This window comes from Larimichthys crocea, chromosome XIV, assembly GCF_000972845.2.
Source record: "Larimichthys crocea isolate SSNF chromosome XIV, L_crocea_2.0, whole genome shotgun sequence".
NCBI classification, from domain to species: Eukaryota; Metazoa; Chordata; class Actinopteri; family Sciaenidae; genus Larimichthys; species Larimichthys crocea.
This window is the reverse complement of record NC_040024.1, coordinates 7,823,284-7,840,733: the sequence shown is the minus strand read 5'-3', so window position 1 is coordinate 7,840,733 and position 17,450 is coordinate 7,823,284. Positions and strand designations below refer to the sequence as shown.

At 40.1% G+C, this 17,450-nt stretch overlaps 2 protein-coding genes across 2 annotated transcripts; both read right to left on the bottom strand.

Annotated features, from left to right (window-relative positions):
* Window positions 1-19: 19 nt before the first annotated feature.
* ltb4r2a (leukotriene B4 receptor 2a) lies at window positions 20-7,194 on the bottom strand. The gene is made up of 5 exons (XM_019260444.2): window positions 7,066-7,194; window positions 3,315-3,866; window positions 2,299-2,499; window positions 2,151-2,191; window positions 20-1,561 (listed from the first exon to the last, which is right to left on the bottom strand). The coding sequence occupies exons 2-5, from the start codon at window positions 3,855-3,857 to the stop codon at window positions 1,261-1,263; spliced, it is 1,086 nt and encodes a 361-aa protein (XP_019115989.1). The 5' UTR covers window positions 3,858-3,866; window positions 7,066-7,194; the 3' UTR covers window positions 20-1,260.
* A 7,156-nt stretch (window positions 7,195-14,350) lies between these two features.
* LOC113747615 (butyrophilin-like protein 2) lies at window positions 14,351-17,445 on the bottom strand. The gene is made up of 6 exons (XM_027287796.1): window positions 17,382-17,445; window positions 16,986-17,060; window positions 15,711-16,064; window positions 15,357-15,632; window positions 15,115-15,250; window positions 14,351-14,954 (listed from the first exon to the last, which is right to left on the bottom strand). The coding sequence occupies exons 2-6, from the start codon at window positions 17,053-17,055 to the stop codon at window positions 14,765-14,767; spliced, it is 1,026 nt and encodes a 341-aa protein (XP_027143597.1). The 5' UTR covers window positions 17,056-17,060; window positions 17,382-17,445; the 3' UTR covers window positions 14,351-14,764.
* Window positions 17,446-17,450: the final 5 nt, after the last annotated feature.

Here is a 17,450-nt window from a genome sequence, read left to right as displayed (position 1 = left end):
CTGGAAATCACAGACCTACGACAGCGACGACACAGTTTATTGACAGAGAAATGTAGGATACAGTAAGGAGCCATAAAATGTTGGGAAACTTTGGGAGTGGATATTCCTGTAAACTACCAGGATCCTGTTGGTACATGAGCTTTAAATCATACCTGAATTATCTACACTTTCTGCTCTCCCTCTCTTGCGTCAGACGTTCTTTTTTGATTACCAGCACCGTCTGCTTTCAACATGATTCATCTTTCTCAAGTTACTTCGTGCATGAGAGGCATGATGCATCCAATTGCGTAACAAAGTTGTTATGATGTATCTCATTCTCAGGAAAAGGTGCTTTACATCATTTTGTAAAGAACCTTGTTGTGTTGTCTTGTTGTCTTTAAACTGCACTGATTCATATTTTTATGTTAGAAATGTTAGAAATGATCAAAGTATCTGTAAACTGTCACCAACATCTGCAGTTTGTGTTTTTGTGTTTTTCAGCTCATTGCTCTGATTTTACAAGTCAAAGTTTGGATTTATTCTCATGTCCAGCCACACGAGAAACAGGAAGTCTGAACCGACTCGTTCATCTTACAAAGTGATGCCAACATTGTTTTTTACAGATTGTTTTACTGCCCCCATGTGACCAAAACCGATTCATGCAGCTTTAAAGACAGTGAAACTTACCAGACAATGTAACACAGTCAAACACACTGGTGTGAATATTGTCACATTGTCACTCAAGCATGATAATATTAACTAGTTCAGTTCATTTTGTTCTTCCTACAAACATTTTGACAACAGTGCATAAACAAAACGCCACAGAAAAAAATCTTTTAAAAAAAGTTAAAGTTAGTTAACAGTTAAAAAAACAAAAAAACATGTACAGCAAACACACGGCACACCTCTGTTTGAGGGATGTTTCTTGTATTAAACAGGGTCGTTTGGTGTGGTGAGAAATGTGAGCATCCTGGATAATACTCTGAAGTATAATCAAATACACAGTTCAGGTGTGTCGTGTGGTTTAACCACCATGTCAAATGCAACAATGTCACTTTAGGATGTCCAGGATCAGCAAGTTACATCCCATTGAAAGAGTCCATTAGTGCAGAAGCTGTTCCTGAAGTGCTGCAGAATCTTTTCTTGCCTGACAGGAACCAGCCGTGCATGATGGACCCTTTATTTTGTTGCAAATATGTGACTCGATGGAGATTTCAGTGCTTCAGTGGTTTAATTTTCCCCTTCCAGAGGAAGATTTAAATCCACTGCATCTCGCGTCCTCTACTTACCGTTCTTTACTGGTTTACCCGAGCTCGAGTTGGTAACAGAGTCTAGATCTTTTTCCTTTAACATTACAGCATCTGCGTCTCTGTCTTTCTCGCGGCTGTTCTGGCTGTTCTGTCGGCTCTTCCTGTTAGCCGAGTCCATCCCGGTGCCCTCAAACAAGCGGGCCATAAACGCAAGCCCCTCTCTCCGGATGTAGGACTTTCCTGCGAAGAAGTAGAGCACCGGGTTGGCACAGCTGCTCATGAAGGCTATGCTTGAGGTGACAGCACGGTAGTTTTTCCATATCCTCTCCAACCTGTTGGGCGGGGAAGAGATTTTTATTCGACAGAAATGTTTGCATTTGTTTGCATACTAGATTAAAAACCAATACATCTCTCTAGAACTAGAACTTAGCGTTAAGACTGGAAGTTACAGTACAAGTTTTAAGTGCCTGAGACTTTGGTTATGTGTCAACAAGACTCATCATCATCAGCACAGCTGTCATTGGCCAAGAAATACCAGATAGAGATGTAGCAACATAACCAGTAAAGCCAGAAACTGTTTTCACTTTCACTTTGTGTAAGTGGTTTACAAAATGTATTAAGAAGTGAGCAAGGTGCCGATTGGTGCTTGTATTTTTGGAAATCAGAGTAGTGGTCTCAACTTCTGTTATGCTAAGATAGACTAATCGCCTCCTAGAACTTGCTTGGGATATTTAACCTCTCACCTCTCGACTCAAAAACTGTTCGCGACACGTTCAGCAACCCAATTTGACAACCGGCTTGGCTCATTTCTTCTGAACTGGCTCTCATGGTACAGTAATAATAATAATAATTGTAATAAGGTGATGATTGGTTTGCATCTGTAAAAATTAGATGCATAAAAATTCTTGTGTCATCACTTACGTGGCTTTAGCTGTACTATCCGGACACAAAGCCGATGCAACCTGAGGACAAGGCAAAATAATTCAGTCAGTTAATAACAGCGAAACATTCAATGATTTTAGAAACACATGGGTACTCGGAAGAATGTCTTACGGGATGTGTGACTTACTTGCACCATGTCGATGATGTAGTAGGGCAACCAAAAGAGGCAGAAGGTCAACACGATGGCCAAGATGAGCTTCTCACTACGAATGCGCCGGCCAAACCTGGTCTTTTGTATCCGCCGTAAGATGCATATGTAGCTGACGACAATGATTCCGTAGGGTATGAAGAAGCCCAACACGAGTTCCAACATGTACTGGATGACCGTCTGTGCAGGCGGGATAGAACAAGGATGGAGTGACAATATAATTGTATGCTTTTATTATGGTAAATATATTGTTGTTGTTTTTGGATTTGCATGTATTTCGATGATCCTTAAAGTAATTTGCACCATTTCCTGCGTACTGGTTTTAAGAAACTTATAATAAACCTGCTCAGGCACCATCAGCCAATCAATACACAGCCATTAATCGAACCAATAACCAACAGCAGTCAACGTCAGACAACCATATCAATAAAAATCAGCTCCCTTTAAGAAATGTGACATTTTAACAATTGTATATCAATGCAAAAGTCACATGTTGGTTTTTGTCGCCTCAACAACTCAAGAAGTCAAGATGACAATGGGAAAACATTGGTCATTTGCCATCTACTATGTTTGTGTAGTGGTATTTTTTCAGCGATTACCTAACTACCTGGTTTCCTGCTTCCTGCTTGATGGTTCAAAAAATGTAGGCGTTGCCTGGTAACAGAGCAGTGCCAGTCAAGTTGCAGAACTATTTGTGTCGGTGGAGCCAAATAAATCATTGAATAGACAAACAAATCTGGTGTTACTTATTACTTCTGTTTGTAGAGCTGTTGTGTTATTCGATTTGCTATTGTGTTTTTGAATTTGCTGTTGTGTTTTGCACTTCAGGGCCACCGTATATGAGCCCACAAAATGTGATATTACTTTACCTGTGGGTTGAACAACATAGAAATGGTGACGTTAAATGGCTACAACTGTGGTAAAGTGCTAATGAATTGTTATTCATTAGCCCATTGATAATATGAAGGGTATATATAATCAGGTAGTTCACTCACATCGCTGTCTTTATCGTGGAATGAGTCACACACTGAAACCTGGTTCTTCAGCCTGACCTCCCTGAAGATCGCCGCAGGAATAGAGGCGATCATCGCCAGCACCCACAGCACCGCCAGCACCCGCAATACAGTCTTCCGGCCTGTGATAAGACCGAGGCGCTGGGGCCAAAGCACCGCCACCAGCCTGTAGACGCTCATGAGCATGATGAGATGGATGGAAGCGTACATGTTGAGCAGACACAGGTAGAAGAGGACCTTACACATGACATTTCCAAACACCCACGTCTTCATCCCCAAGTAGACGATGAAGAACGGGGAAAGGGCCATCAGGGAGCCGTCAGCGATAGCAAGGTTGAGGATGATAAGGGTGGTGACGGACTGCTTCCGGGCACGTGCCAGGATGCTCCAGATGACGAAGAGGTTTCCAGGGAAGCCCAACAGAAAGACAAGGCTCAGGATGATGGCACCCATTCTGGTGCCAGCTGGACTATCCAAAATGGTCACATTTCCCACTGGACTGGAGGTTGCGTTAATCTCAGCCATTTTTGTTACCTGTCAAAGAGATGATGTGAAAAATGGTTCGTCAGTGGTTTGACTGAGAGAACAGCATTGTTTCTGTTTGTTTTGTTTTTTCAGAAAGAAATGTTCGTACCACACCGATGCTTTGAAACCAATTCATTCTCAATATGAGGAAGTAGACAAGTAAGGAGGAAGAAGAAGGAGGCATTTCTGTCCTGACACGACTTTATTACAAACTGATTTTTACCCATTTTCTGACTGATTAATATTTTCACCTCTGACTCGTACTCCATGTTTTTACTGGCACAGTCTACGTTTGACAAAACCAGCAGGCTTATGTATTTCTGCAGAGAGCGTGGGAGTGTGGCGCAAGCGTAACAGGTTTTAACCGGGATTCTTAATTCCTGAACAACGAGACCAGACACGAGTCGAGAGCAACAGTCACAGTGTTTAAGTGATGAGCTAAACTGTGATTTATATGTTCTGTCTGAGGCCTGAAGTTTGTTTATGGTGCCAAAAAAACACAAAAGATGCAACAATATGTTTAGAAATCAAGATAAAAAAGTTGAATCAGTAAAAATGATGCTCTGCTTTTACCACCTCAAAAACATCTCCACACTCCAGCCATCAACTCCCGCCTGGACTATTGTAATGGAGTCCTTTCCAGGGTATACCAAGCTACAAGTTCTCACCCATGCCAAGCCCTGATAGCACGTCACCCTTACCCTCATCTACCTCCATTGCATACTGGTCTTTAAGTCTGAAATTAGATGAGCAATAATCACATATGGATGGAAAGTTTGTGCGTCAACATGCTTTTGTCCATGTAGTGCTGAGTTTTAGTGCAGTGATGAATTGCCCTTCAAGTTTCCAAATTTAGATTCAACTTCACCATGTTTGGCTCTGCCGGGGATAGCTGTCTGCTTCCTTAAGATGTACGGAGAATAAAATGTTTATATCCATCAAGCATATCAGACTTTTAATCAAACTATTAAAAGCACATCATAAGCGCTGTCCTCTACTTATATATACTCACCAACAAAACAAATGTCTAACCAACTCTAAATAGTACCCAGGGTATGAAACTTTTTATTTGTGTTTAATATTAGCGACAATATTTAGAAATAAAATTATGTATGTGTGACTCATTTTTAAATTGTTTCAGTGGACTCAAACTGACTTTGGGATAAGTGCAACAAAAACATACAATATCACCATAATAAAATAAAAAAGAAGAATTGCTATATCAGTTACAATACATCATACACGACATGCAAGAGCATTGTCTGTTGTATGTCCGGTATAATGAGCCTGGAATTAGTATTATAGTTTATCAATAATTATGTCACTGGAAAAATATTTTAAAAAGAAACATGTCAACACTTGTTGGACATATCTTGAGTATTCATCTCAGAGCACACCCTTTACTGCTGACACTGAAATTATCCAGTGTTCCAATATTCACATCTGCTCGCCTAATCTGTTCTATCTATAGTTTCTGACAATTTGCGTGCTTGATTATGGATTACTGCATTGTACATGAGTGTGTAACTGGTGTAGTAGTGAGCAAGGGGATGTTACAGCTACAAACGTTTTTGTTTAAAGTTATCTACTCTTAGTACTGCTCGTATGACCAATCAAAAGTTTGGGCACAATGTCTATTCTACATTGGAGATTAACACTGAAGATATCAAATATACCACTACTATGCATACATCATTTTATAGATATTTATAGATATCTGAATAACTATTTTAACATTTAAAAATTAAGTAAATGACTTTATAGATCACATGTAAACACCAAAATTAGAACAATATAACAAAAGAAAATGAAATTACAATACATAATGAAAATAAATAAATAGTGTAGTACAGTTGTCCCTCAGTATAATGCGGTTCACTTTTTCGCGGTCTCGCCGTTTCGCGTATTTTTTTTGTGTAATTTTGCATGCTTTTTTTTTTTACAGCGTAATGTACAGTATGAATGCGCATTGTGTTCGGCGTCCTGATTGGCTAAGGCAGTACTGTACAAAATGCGTTCGGAAACACGCGTGAGTTACTGGTAATAATTTCTTATGTGTCAAACCTCGTAGACTGATCATTAAAATGAAATTTGTCAAAAATGTTTGGCCTTGAAAAACAGGTTTTGATCTTTGGTTTCATTTACTAATACAGTATTGTACTTATTTTTGTTAAATCTGCGAAAGTTTGAACTTTGAGAGTTTAAATAAGAGCGAAATGTGAGAAAATGTTAATGCCTGTCTGAGAAAAGTGTATAAAAGTGTGTGGTTAGGGGTTTTACGGCCTTAAAACATGTTATTTTTAGAACATATTCCCCTCGGTAAAGGAGGGAGCACTGTATACAAATAGAAAAGGGTTTTCAGTATTTTTGAATAAAAGATGAACAAAATATAAAAAACTGACAGCAATGCATAGGAAAATGCTTTTTTATGCTGATGACGTAACTTTTTTTTTTGTTGTTTCTATTCTACCACTGGGTTTTTCTTTTGCTGGATGAAAGCGTTTGAACATTTCCAGATTTCAAATGAAGACAGAGACAAATAAATGTGACCACATGGCTCAGTGTTTACTGAAAGCCGGTCAAACCACATTGAAAGTGGCGTCAAAGAAACAGTAGTCAGTGAAACTGTTTCGCAATGGCCCCAGACAGTGACACATTATACTAACTATAACCAACAAGTCTGTGTCATGTTGCGTCTTTTCTGTTTTGTCCCCTTGGTCATTGGCGGTATTGTTTGTTTGTTTGTTTTCTTACAGTACAGACAAAAATAGGAAGTTTCTTCCTCTGTTTTTATGCTTTTTATTATCATTTGCACAAACAGAGCACAGACTATATAACCTGCCTGACTAAAAAGGTGTGTTTGTGTGCACTGCGTGACTCATCCACATACTTCCAAAAACACACCTGTTTCCCCCACAGAGAAACATCATACAGAAACTCCACGACGCATAGTTTCACAAACTGACACGTTGTTAATGTTTGAGCAAATCACTGCCATAGAATTAACAATAAAGTCAAGACGAACAGAAGCTGCGATCAATTGCAAAGTAAAGGCTCAAAACAGACAATAAACGTTGCTTGTTTCTCCCCCAGTGGGAGCAGTAACTGTAGGTTGCAGTGATTTGTTGGCAGATGTAACCGCAGTTGTTGTTACTGACAGAAACCAATGCAGATTCATGAATGAGGTAGAAAACTGAGGCAGACTCACCAAGTCGTCGGCTGTAAATCCCAACAGAAGAAAGACGAGCTGATAAGAGTTCTGAATCTGTTGTACATGCTATACTTTTTTTTTTACCCTTTCCTCTTCCCACAATTTCCTCCCACCCACTCTCTCTCTCTCTCTCTCTCTCTCTCTCTCTCTCTCTCTCTGTCGCTTTCCATTGATTGATTTGTCATGCTTGCTGCAACATGTAGTGAGCGGGGGAAGGTGTGTCCCCATTACTTTGCAAGCCTCTGCCGTGGCAGTCTGTCAAAATCCATACATGTCGAGTGAGTAATTCCTGCTGTTTGCTAGTGTCGACTTAAAGGGTTAGTTCACCCAGAGTATGAAGCGATTTTTTCCCAATCTAGAGATGCAGATCATCACTTTGAGCATCCACAAACAAAATTCTAGTATGTAAAGAATGTAAAGTATAAATGTGAAGTATTCCAGAACCATAAGGGTTGAAACATCTTCCTCTCTTTTGGGAAAGCTTCAGCCCAAAGACAGCTGGTGAGGTCAAGTATTGATGTTGCCTGTTTTAGAAACTTTCATTCATCAACGCTCAGTTCAGTCAGGGGACAGAAAGTGCCAAAGAATCCAAGACGTCTTATGTGGAAAAGGTTTTTCGAAGCTTGGCCAAGGAGGATGGAAGATTTTTCAATATGCTTGTCATGACATGATGCCGCCTCGGTTCTGAAGAAGCAGTCCTCTCTGGCTCATTTTACGCCCCCAGCATAGTGCAACAACTGATCTATAACCCTAAAAGGGCATTAGTGCACAAACAAGGAAACATATTTCATGATTCAACATCGTTATCTGACATTTTCATTTGACTCAGTTACCATAATAGTGATCAGAACGGCGTCAGCTTTCCTAAACGCAAACATATCGCTGCTCTGTATCGCAGGGAAAAGAAATCAGTGTCTCCATAACAATCTAAGATTCAACACAGTGACCTCAAGACATATGCTTAACCATGTATAAACCCCATATGTGCTGTGCTGGATTAGAAAATTGACCTCACAGGGCAATACGGCTGGTCGTACATTTGGTATTCCAGTTCATCTTGACAATTGTTTGATGGACTTGGACCTTCAACCCCAACACAGTTTGAAACACACTATTCTTTAACATTTCCCTTCATTTAACCCTTTATCGGGCGAGGAACCAAATATGGTCACTTCCATGGGCTTTTTGGTGCCCCACATCACATCACATGACTTTTTTCAGCCAATCAGTGAATGTCAGGCTACGCTATGGCCTCTAATGGATCCTACTCTAACCCAAACCCTAACATTTTCTGCACTGTATCATGTGCGTGATATTTGTGTCATAAGTCAAAAAAGCAAAAAAGTCTTCTTATATCCACCAATAAGGTTGAAATTTTATATGGTTTTTGTATTAGTATTGCGCTGTAAAGGGACAAAGAGGCCTAGCCCGATCCATGAAAAAGAATCTCTAGACAAAAATGTACAGAAAGGAAGGTGTGGCAACTTTTGTTCATATTGTACTTTATGAAATAAAGTGTCGAATAAAGCTTTGCTTAGTAGAAATGGAAAGAATATGAATCTCAAACCGGGTCAGGAATATATTTCACTGGAGTTTGAATATCTAAATATAAAATCAGATCCAGTCATTTCTCTGCAGGCTAAAGACATGCACTTCCTCGGAAAATTGGTCATTCAGAATCGGCCGTTGGCGACTTGCCTGGAGCATCTACACCCAGTCCCCCCTCCAGTCCCCCCACGACCCTGATAAGCGGTCACGGGAACTGGATGGAGGAATGGACTTCTGGTCATCAAGGACAGAACACTCAAGTTGCAACCAGGACCTCTGTTTTCGACCATTTCCTTCACTCCCGTTGTTCAAAGTACTTAAAGGGGTCGATGCATGTTTCTCTTCATCATGGATGAGGCTGGTATCAATTCCTTGAAAAGCTCTATAACATTCAAGTTCAATCTCATCCTAATCAGAATCAGAATGAGAAAGAGGTTCACCGCAAAGCACGTTTTCACTTGCGAGGAATTCGTTTTCGGTTTGATTCTTGCATAACAAACATTCTCTAAAAAAATATAACCCAGATAGCACGGCATAGTTTATTCATGGTTGAAATCCCATCAGGATCATCGTTTTTGTTCAGGTTGAATATTCGAGGCGAGAATCAATGCTGATGATTCTTGTTGAGAAGATAGACAGTGGTTCATTGTTGGTCTGCTGTCTGGGAAGGGAGAATAAAATAGATAAGTACCCGGCATAATGTGCAAAAGTTCACAGTGTTCACAATATTTTAAATGTGCAGGTATTGAACAGATGATGCTAAATAAAGGCTGAGCATTGATGTAACGCACAGAGTTTGTAGATGATAATGTGACATGTAGCAGCCAGGCCTTGTTGGCGTGAGGTTTTGGTCCTGATGGAGCGCAGCCTCCTGCCAGAGGGGAGTGTCTCAAAGATCCACAATCTCCTTCACGCCTCAGACTCCTGGAGGCGTGCGGGTCCTGTAGAGACAGAAGATTCTCTGCAGATCTAATGACACGCTGCAGCCTGCCCTTGTCCTTGGCTGAGGCAGCAGCGCAGCAGATGGTGATAGAGGATGTGAGGATGGGCTCAGTGATGGAGGTGTAGAAGTGCACCATCGTTGTCTTTGGCAGGTTTCATGATAACAATTAGGTTTTATTTTGCAATCATCAAGTCTATTACAAAGCCCTAAAAGGAAGTTATCACAGGAAGAAACAGGAAGAAAATAAAATACAATCAAAATGTGAAAAACATTTCTCCAAAGAATGCAGAAGTCGATGTTTATTCGTTTGCCCTTCCATCTCTAATGTTTTCCTTCAGCTACATGCTAAACTGATGCTCTAACTTTCTTTTATCTCTTTGTCTTTAGTTTCTTTAGTGACTTTCCCATCCATCTTCAAACTGCCACTATGCACACCTTCACCACTGTAACTTAACCAGCTGTACAAACACTCCAACATCAAACCAAAGAGGCTGGATGACTGTGGTTTGGTCAGAAGCATGATAGAAACACACAGAGTGGCTGCTTTATAATTCAAATACAGTCCAATCCTTAAAGGAACGAGGGCCTGACACTGTTGTTTCTGCTGTGTAGACTGCAGGACTTGTCATTGTTTCCAAACTGTGACTCATCTGACATTCAGGTGATGTCTTTGTATGACAGCTTTCGAGCATGCCGTTCCACCTCCCAGTAACATCGCTCTGACAAACCCTTTCTGCATAGAATTTGTGGAAACTTAATAAACCTGTCTGGTTGGGCAGCACGTGGTGGTTGACACCTCCCTCACCCTCCCGGGCTAATGGACGGGGTTGGGTGATGATGTTGGGAGGTGGCCAGGGAGCTGCTGACTCTTCTTAAATTTTGTCAGTCTAATTATTTCAACATGAAGATTTTCATTTTTGTTTTCCTTTTTTTTCCCCTTTCAGTGCCACAGTGAACTCCCACATCAGCCTACGTGCAATCAAAGAGGGCGTTGCTGTGGTGCAGCAGTGCAACGGGCGTGGGTGCTGACACAATATGGGGATTATGCCTTGTGGGCCACTGTTAGCCAAGGGGATCCGGAAGTAATGTAAAATGCATCAACATTAACAGGCATGCAAACCGGGCCGCAACCGGCTCAACATTCCTGGCCACTGAATGCGGATGCACCAAAGAAAACAAGTCTTCACTGTGACCGCAACGAAAAGCATTAATCAGTTTGTGACAGGTAGACTCCACACCTTTTTTTCTAAGGTGGAAGAATTGGAAGAGAAAGTGTTTTAGAAAATAAATATTTATTTTGAATTGTCTTTCAAAGTGCAGAGCGATGGATTTCACAGTAATCATCAACAACAGCTGAGTTGAAGTGTTGCAGAGAGATGGAGAACCTACTGCATTACAGACATATTACCACAAGGTGGCACTGTGGTCTTTTTACAGTTCACAGTTCTTTATTTCACTTGTCTTTTTACCAAAATGCAACCACACACACACAAAGGGCTCACAGACATGCAAAGAGCACTGCTGCCTCCCAGGTACTCCAAAAATGGCCAAATACATGGATCATCTCCTCTGATATTAAACCGTCAACTGAAGGTCAACATGATGTCTGTATGGTTTGTGCTTCGTGTTGTGTATTATAGGGCCTCATAGAGTACCTAGCCATTGGAAATATTCTCTGCTTTTCTGGGTTCCCTTTTCTGCCTGTGTGCCAACATAGAAAGAAATCTGTTAAAATTGCAGCGCTCATGTTCTTCAGGGTTTATACGTCTGTATTAGCATCATCACACTGAAGAGAGATAGTTGAGTGGGTGATCAAAGATGGGAGTGACCCACAGAACACAATTGGGGCAGTGAATTGGACTGAAATCAACAATCTGCAATATCAATATGTACGATATATTAAAGATCTGCTACAGAGAGAGCTTTTTATATGGCGTTTTAGGTCATATGCAGTAAATTGAAATGAAAGAAATTGAAAAAATAACTTACATTTCTTTTCAATTGTGCAGAAAATGAACAACAAGAGAAGAGAGGGAAGAGCGAAAGCAAGAACTATCCAAATCCAACCCAAAGACGAGTGAACCGTGAAGAAATGATCTGAAATGATACAACACAGAACAGAATGACGTTATTTAATCAAACTAGACCTTTTCATTCATTTATGTCAACAGAGGCAGCTTAGAAATGACTAATTTCAGGCCGAACCTAAACACTGAGGTACTGACTCAGCCTCAGTACATGGGTCATCTGGTGAGCTTTCAGAATTTATTTTGAACTCTTTATAACCTGGAACATAGAAGTGTGTCTCTCTGGTCTGCTTGATGTTCTTCTGTTGGACTCTACAGATGAACTTGTCGCTCTTCCTCACAGTCAATCTTCTGCTGACAGTATAGAGGTCATCAGGACCTCTGACTGTCTCTGTAGGTCCAGCAGAGAGGAGGTTTCCCTCGGCGTCCAGCCAGAACACCTCAGGCTCTGGATACCAGCCTTTAGCCTCACACTGTAAAACCACCTCTCTGCTCTGATTGGAGACAAACTCTATGACGGGCGTGGAGACGACACCTGATGACCAGAGAGGAGGAATTAAATACTTCATTTGGATTTGTGTCACAGTCAAACTATATTAGAAACAGGAAGGAAGGAAAAACTTCCTTTAAGAGGTAGAAACCTCGTGTAGAACATCTTCAAAAAAATCTCAAGTCTGACTTACCAACAGTGAGTTGGATGGACGCTTCCTTCATCATTGATTCCAAGATACAAAAATATTCTCCTGTATCAGAAGGTTTCACTCTGGAGATTTTCATGGAGATGTTCCCATTCTTCAGTTCATCCGGAAAAATGGTGGTGCGGTTATGATAAGATAGATTTTGTCTCGTATACTTGTTGGCCTTGAAAGTAAACAGAGACGTACTTTGGGTCTAAATCGGGTCTGGTCCATTTAACTGTCTCAGAACTGGCGTCCATGGGAGGTTCAAGGTGACAGGGCAAAATGACATCATTGCAAGCCAAGGCCACGATTGGTTGATGTGAAATTAACTGTGACTGCTCTGCAAGGCAACCTAAAAAGAAACAAATCCAAACAATAGTTGGGCAGTGAATAATAATTGATTTATTCAAAATGAACGTACCAACCAAATATTAAATATATCCAAATAAATTCAAAAAACTGAGCTTATCTTCATACTCTGCCACTTCATCGTGTTACAATCCAACACAGAACAATCAGACACAGTTCAAACTAAACTGTGAACGCTCTGAAATTACCTCCAAATGTCAATATTTGAACAAGGACGGTGACTATGACGATGGGCTGCACCATACTGAATTTCTGGAAATTACAAAGAAAGATTTGTATGTTAGATATATCTTCTCTACACCAACTGCAAAGCCAATAAACAGACTAATGTTAGCCCCGACAGAGTAATTATGACTGAGATATCAAGTAAAAACCCCAACAGATCAATCACACAGACCACTAACTCCTTCAGTCCACATATAATGTGTCTTGGATTGAGACATTTTGATGTGACGGTTCGTTCAAATGGTGACCCATCATGTGACAACAGAGAAGCAGTACTCAAATGCCCAACAGTAAAGTAAGTATTAGTTTAATCATTTCACAGGAAGAAAAACTACACTTTTACATATTATAGAGTTTAGAACCAACTCTGTTAACGGCACTTTATCCTGAAAGGTGGGTTTGTTATTTTCTGACTTCCTGTAAGTAAGTAATACAACTTCAACAGCTTCTCAGTAAAATAAAATTCATTTCTTTTCTTCACATGTTAATGTTTAATCAGAAACTTCAGCTATCACGACGCATCGACACTGACAGTCAAAGTCATTTAGTTCACGGAGAGGCTGTTTGAATCTGTCCTGAACCTGCATCAATAAAAATCGATACAGACAGATAATTACAAAACACTGCAGAATATTAGAGGAAATTATTTGGGAAGCTAATCTCAAGGAAATTTAAAAAATAAAAGTACAGACGCAAATATACAAGGTCAAAATTTCATTTTTTTTATAGACTATGGAATAAAAACATTTTAAGAGTCAAAGCTTTACCATTGTCAAGATGATTCATTATTTGATATAAAGTAAAGTTTTCTCTTACCGACGGAATGACGAATGCACTCTTTGGTCTAAATTAAGATGTGATGTATATTTTCTTTTGAGGAAGTACCAGCAGTTTTGGGCATGTCTTTTCATGGGGTTACACAGGGTCAGGTCCACTATTCACATTTCACAGAGTATGCCAGTTTTGTTTTGTTTTTGTTCTTCTTTTTGTCTCCCACAGTTCAACAGAATGCTGATGCTCAGCTGGTGCTGTCACACTGTTTTAAACCACAAGACGTCAAAAAAAGGGGAACCTCATGCCATTTCGGGTTTTCCTCAGCTTAACTCAAGAACAAATGTTAACACGGAAGTAGGACTGTGTTTTTAAGTTGTGATAAGGCGCCACTTAAGAAAGGTAACAGCATACAAACAGAGTTTTACATTAAGATGGACTTGGATGAATGGATAAATAAGTGATAATCTATATTGCTGTAACACAGACTAACCATTTAACGTTGAAATTTTCATTTAGAAAGCAACTCTTGTTGACATTATGACAAACAAACATGTGAACCAGAGAAATATAGCAAGCAGAATGACGTCAAATTAGGGAGGTTACAAACTAAAGGGAACTGTCTTCTGGTTTACATGATAAATTAACACAAGGTTTCTATTTTTCGTTTACATGCACTCAAAATAATGTTTAGTTTCATAATGAAGTTAAGAGTCAACCTGAATTGTCATTTTTATTTCATGTATCATCAGACAAACTTGATGCCTCTGACATATTATCAATAAAACCTCAGCTTCTGGAAGCCAGGACAGTTTTCATACAAAATAATCACAGTAGATGGCGCTCATGTTACAGGTGGATTCTTTTATCATTTCTGTTTGGGAGTTGGTTTAAAGTGTACAGTAACAAAGTAACATATGTATATACATAACAGTATTCAATTCAATATTTACATACACCGACAGATGAAGTGAATAACACTGACGACTGTGAGCATCTTCAGACCTGAAGCTCTTTGTGGTCAGTACAGTTCATATCCTGGAGACAGTGGCTGTTCCTCTGTCTCTCCTGATCTTTTCTCAAATGTAAACAATCAAAGCTTTTTGATTCAATGGTTTCTCTGTCTTTCATAGCTAATTTGGGGCGTTCGAGGTTTGTTCAGTCATTATTTCCTCCTCCTGAAGCTCTCTCTGTTGGTCTGCTCTCTCCATTTCTTCCACAGTTCTGTTCAGTTTCTTCCTTTCTTCCGTGAAGTTAGAAATCTCACCTGTATTGCTTTCGTCTCTCTTGACCTGATTCTTGAATTCTGGATCCTCATGGTCTCTGTGGGTCAACAGAAGAAGAAATGTCAATCATGAACATCATGAACATTGTTCTATATAATCTGTTGATGCTTTGGAATTAGCTGCAACATATCACAACAGCCAATGAAGAGCTCTGACAGCAACTCCACATGAAAGAGGAAAATGAAGACGACACTTACTGTTTTTTTTTCCATCTGATAAAAATAAACAGCAGAAAAACAGAAACAAAAATGATGAGGCTGGAGGTGATGATGACGATGATGACGATGATGATGATGTCAGTCTGACTCAAAGACTGAACTGTGAAGAAATGACCTGAAATGAAACAACACAGAACAGAACGACATTTTTTAATCAAACTCGACCTCAACTGTTAAAAAACAGAAACAATATGTTGAATTTATTTTGAACTCTTTATAACCTGGAACATAGAAGTGTGTCTCTCTGGTCTGGTTGATGTTCTTCTGTTGGACTCTACAGGTGAAGCTGTCGCTCTTCTCCACAGTCAATCTTCTGCTGACAGTATAGAGGTCATCAGGACCTCTGACTGTCTCTGTAGGTCCAGCAGAGAGGAGGTTTCCCTCAGCGTCCAGCCAGAACACCTCAGGCTCTGGATACCAGCCTTTAGCCTCACACTGTAAAACCACCTCTCTGCTCTGATTGGAGACAAACTCTATGACGGGCGTGGAGACGACACCTGATGACCAGAGAGGAGGAATTATAACATACGTCACTGATTTGTATCAAACTGCTCGTGGCAGCAAGTCTGACTTACCAACACTGAGTTGGATGGACGCTTCCTTCTGCATTGATGGAAGATGACATTCATATTTTCCTGCATCAGAAAGTTTCACTCTGGAGATTTTCATGGAGACGTTTCCATTTGGCAGTTCAGTCACAAACAGTCTGGTGCGGAAATAATAAGATGGATTTTGATTCTTAAAATTGAGTCGTCCATCTTGGTGATAATGGACATATTTTGGGTCTAAATCAGGTCTGGTCCATATCACGGTCTCTGAATCTGAATCGATGGGAGGTTCGAGGTGACATGGTAGAATGACATCATCACCAGCCAGGGCCACGATTGGCTGATGTGAACAAATTAACTGTGACAGTTCTGCAAGGAAACCTGAACAGAAAAAAAGGAAACAGTAGCTTAGTTATAAATCATGTCATCGAACCGATTATTTCAGATTCTAAAAGAAAATAAATAATTGAATAAACTTTTTGTGGCTTTGACCACTGAAGCTGTTGTGGGGAAATTGCTGAAGTCAAAGGTCAATGGTGAGGTCGGGAGCCTCTGATTATTTATTGACGCTTGGCCAAGGAGAATTAGAGACACTCTCAAAGTTCATCAGAAGTGCCTGAGTCGGTCTCACATTCTGCCCAACTCATCCTGGTGGATCGACTTTAAACCCCAAGATAACAGCACAAATACTACACGCCCAGAATGAGTCACAGAGAATGTCTTTATCCATGGAGGTGTTATTGTCAGCATATTCTAGTCTGGAGACACAGATGTCTGTTTACGCAGATTGGACCGTCAACAACAAGCTATCTATTATGTCTATGAAGGCAGCAACAGGTCTCTGTGACCCTGGACACCACAGTGTTGAGATAGACTGGCACCTACTGTTCCCAACCAAAGCCAAACAACTAATACTGAGGACCTCAAGGCCCACACGTCACCTCACGTAACCTAAGGTTAGAAAATTCCATAAGCCTCACAGCTGAAATGTCAAAAGCAGACATGGCAAGTTTGTCTGTGGGTGGACATGAAGACTGACTTCCTCTTCTGAGTTCTGTTTTTTTTTTTTTTATGATTGCACAAACCTCGAATGAGCACGTGAGAAAACAAACTAACACATTAGCTATGAAAGACAGAGAAACCATTGAATCAAAAAACTTGATCTCATTTACATTTCAGAAACAAAGAGAAGAACTTGAAATCAGGACAGACAGAGGAACAGATCAGAAGCTCAAAACACGACTCATTGTGTCTCATTGTATAATCTGATCTGTTATATTCACATCGCTTCAATAGATTTACCTTCAATAGACAGTATTAGGAGAATGATGAAGAACAGTCTGTCATGTGTGTTTGTCTTTGGATGCAACATCAGTCCTGAAAATGAAAAGGACAAAAAGCTTTTCAGAGCTCTCCAGAAACCCGTGGGTGACGTTGCAGAGAGTAAAGTAGAAGGGGGTTTCCTCCACAAAAGACGACATCTCACATCATCTTCTTTTACAGTTTACAAAGTTTAAACTGTCCAGATTCAGTTTCTTTTAAATGGTTTGTATGTAACAGTATAACAATTCAGACATTCACATGTGAGTTCCCTTTATATAGACTAAACCTACACATTGTTTTAACAGTCACAGATTATGTAATTATGACATATCATAACATTGAACGTTCAAATTTTAAATTAAGAGCAGCTCTTACCGACAGCATGACAACCGACTGTCCAGTGTGGTGTTATGGGAATAAATAGAAGAAGTACAACCGGTCAAC

Excerpts from the sequence above, each read along its gene's own strand:
- ltb4r2a (XM_019260444.2), bottom strand. The coding sequence starts at position 3,857 with ATGGCTGAGATTAACGCAACCTCCAGTCCAGTGGGAAATGTGACCATT. Across the intron at positions 2,500-3,314 it reads TCCACGATAAAGACAGCGAT|ACGGTCATCCAGTACATGTT; the intron begins GTGAGTGAACTA and ends CCGCCTGCACAG. Across the intron at positions 2,192-2,298 it reads ACATCATCGACATGGTGCAA|GTTGCATCGGCTTTGTGTCC; the intron begins GTAAGTCACACA and ends CCTTGTCCTCAG.
- LOC113747615 (XM_027287796.1), bottom strand. The coding sequence starts at position 17,055 with ATGTTGCATCCAAAGACAAACACACATGACAGACTGTTCTTCATCATT. Across the intron at positions 16,065-16,985 it reads CCTAATACTGTCTATTGAAG|GTTTCCTTGCAGAACTGTCA; the intron begins GTAAATCTATTG and ends TTTTCTGTTCAG. Across the intron at positions 15,633-15,710 it reads GTCCATCCAACTCAGTGTTG|GTGTCGTCTCCACGCCCGTC; the intron begins GTAAGTCAGACT and ends TCTGGTCATCAG.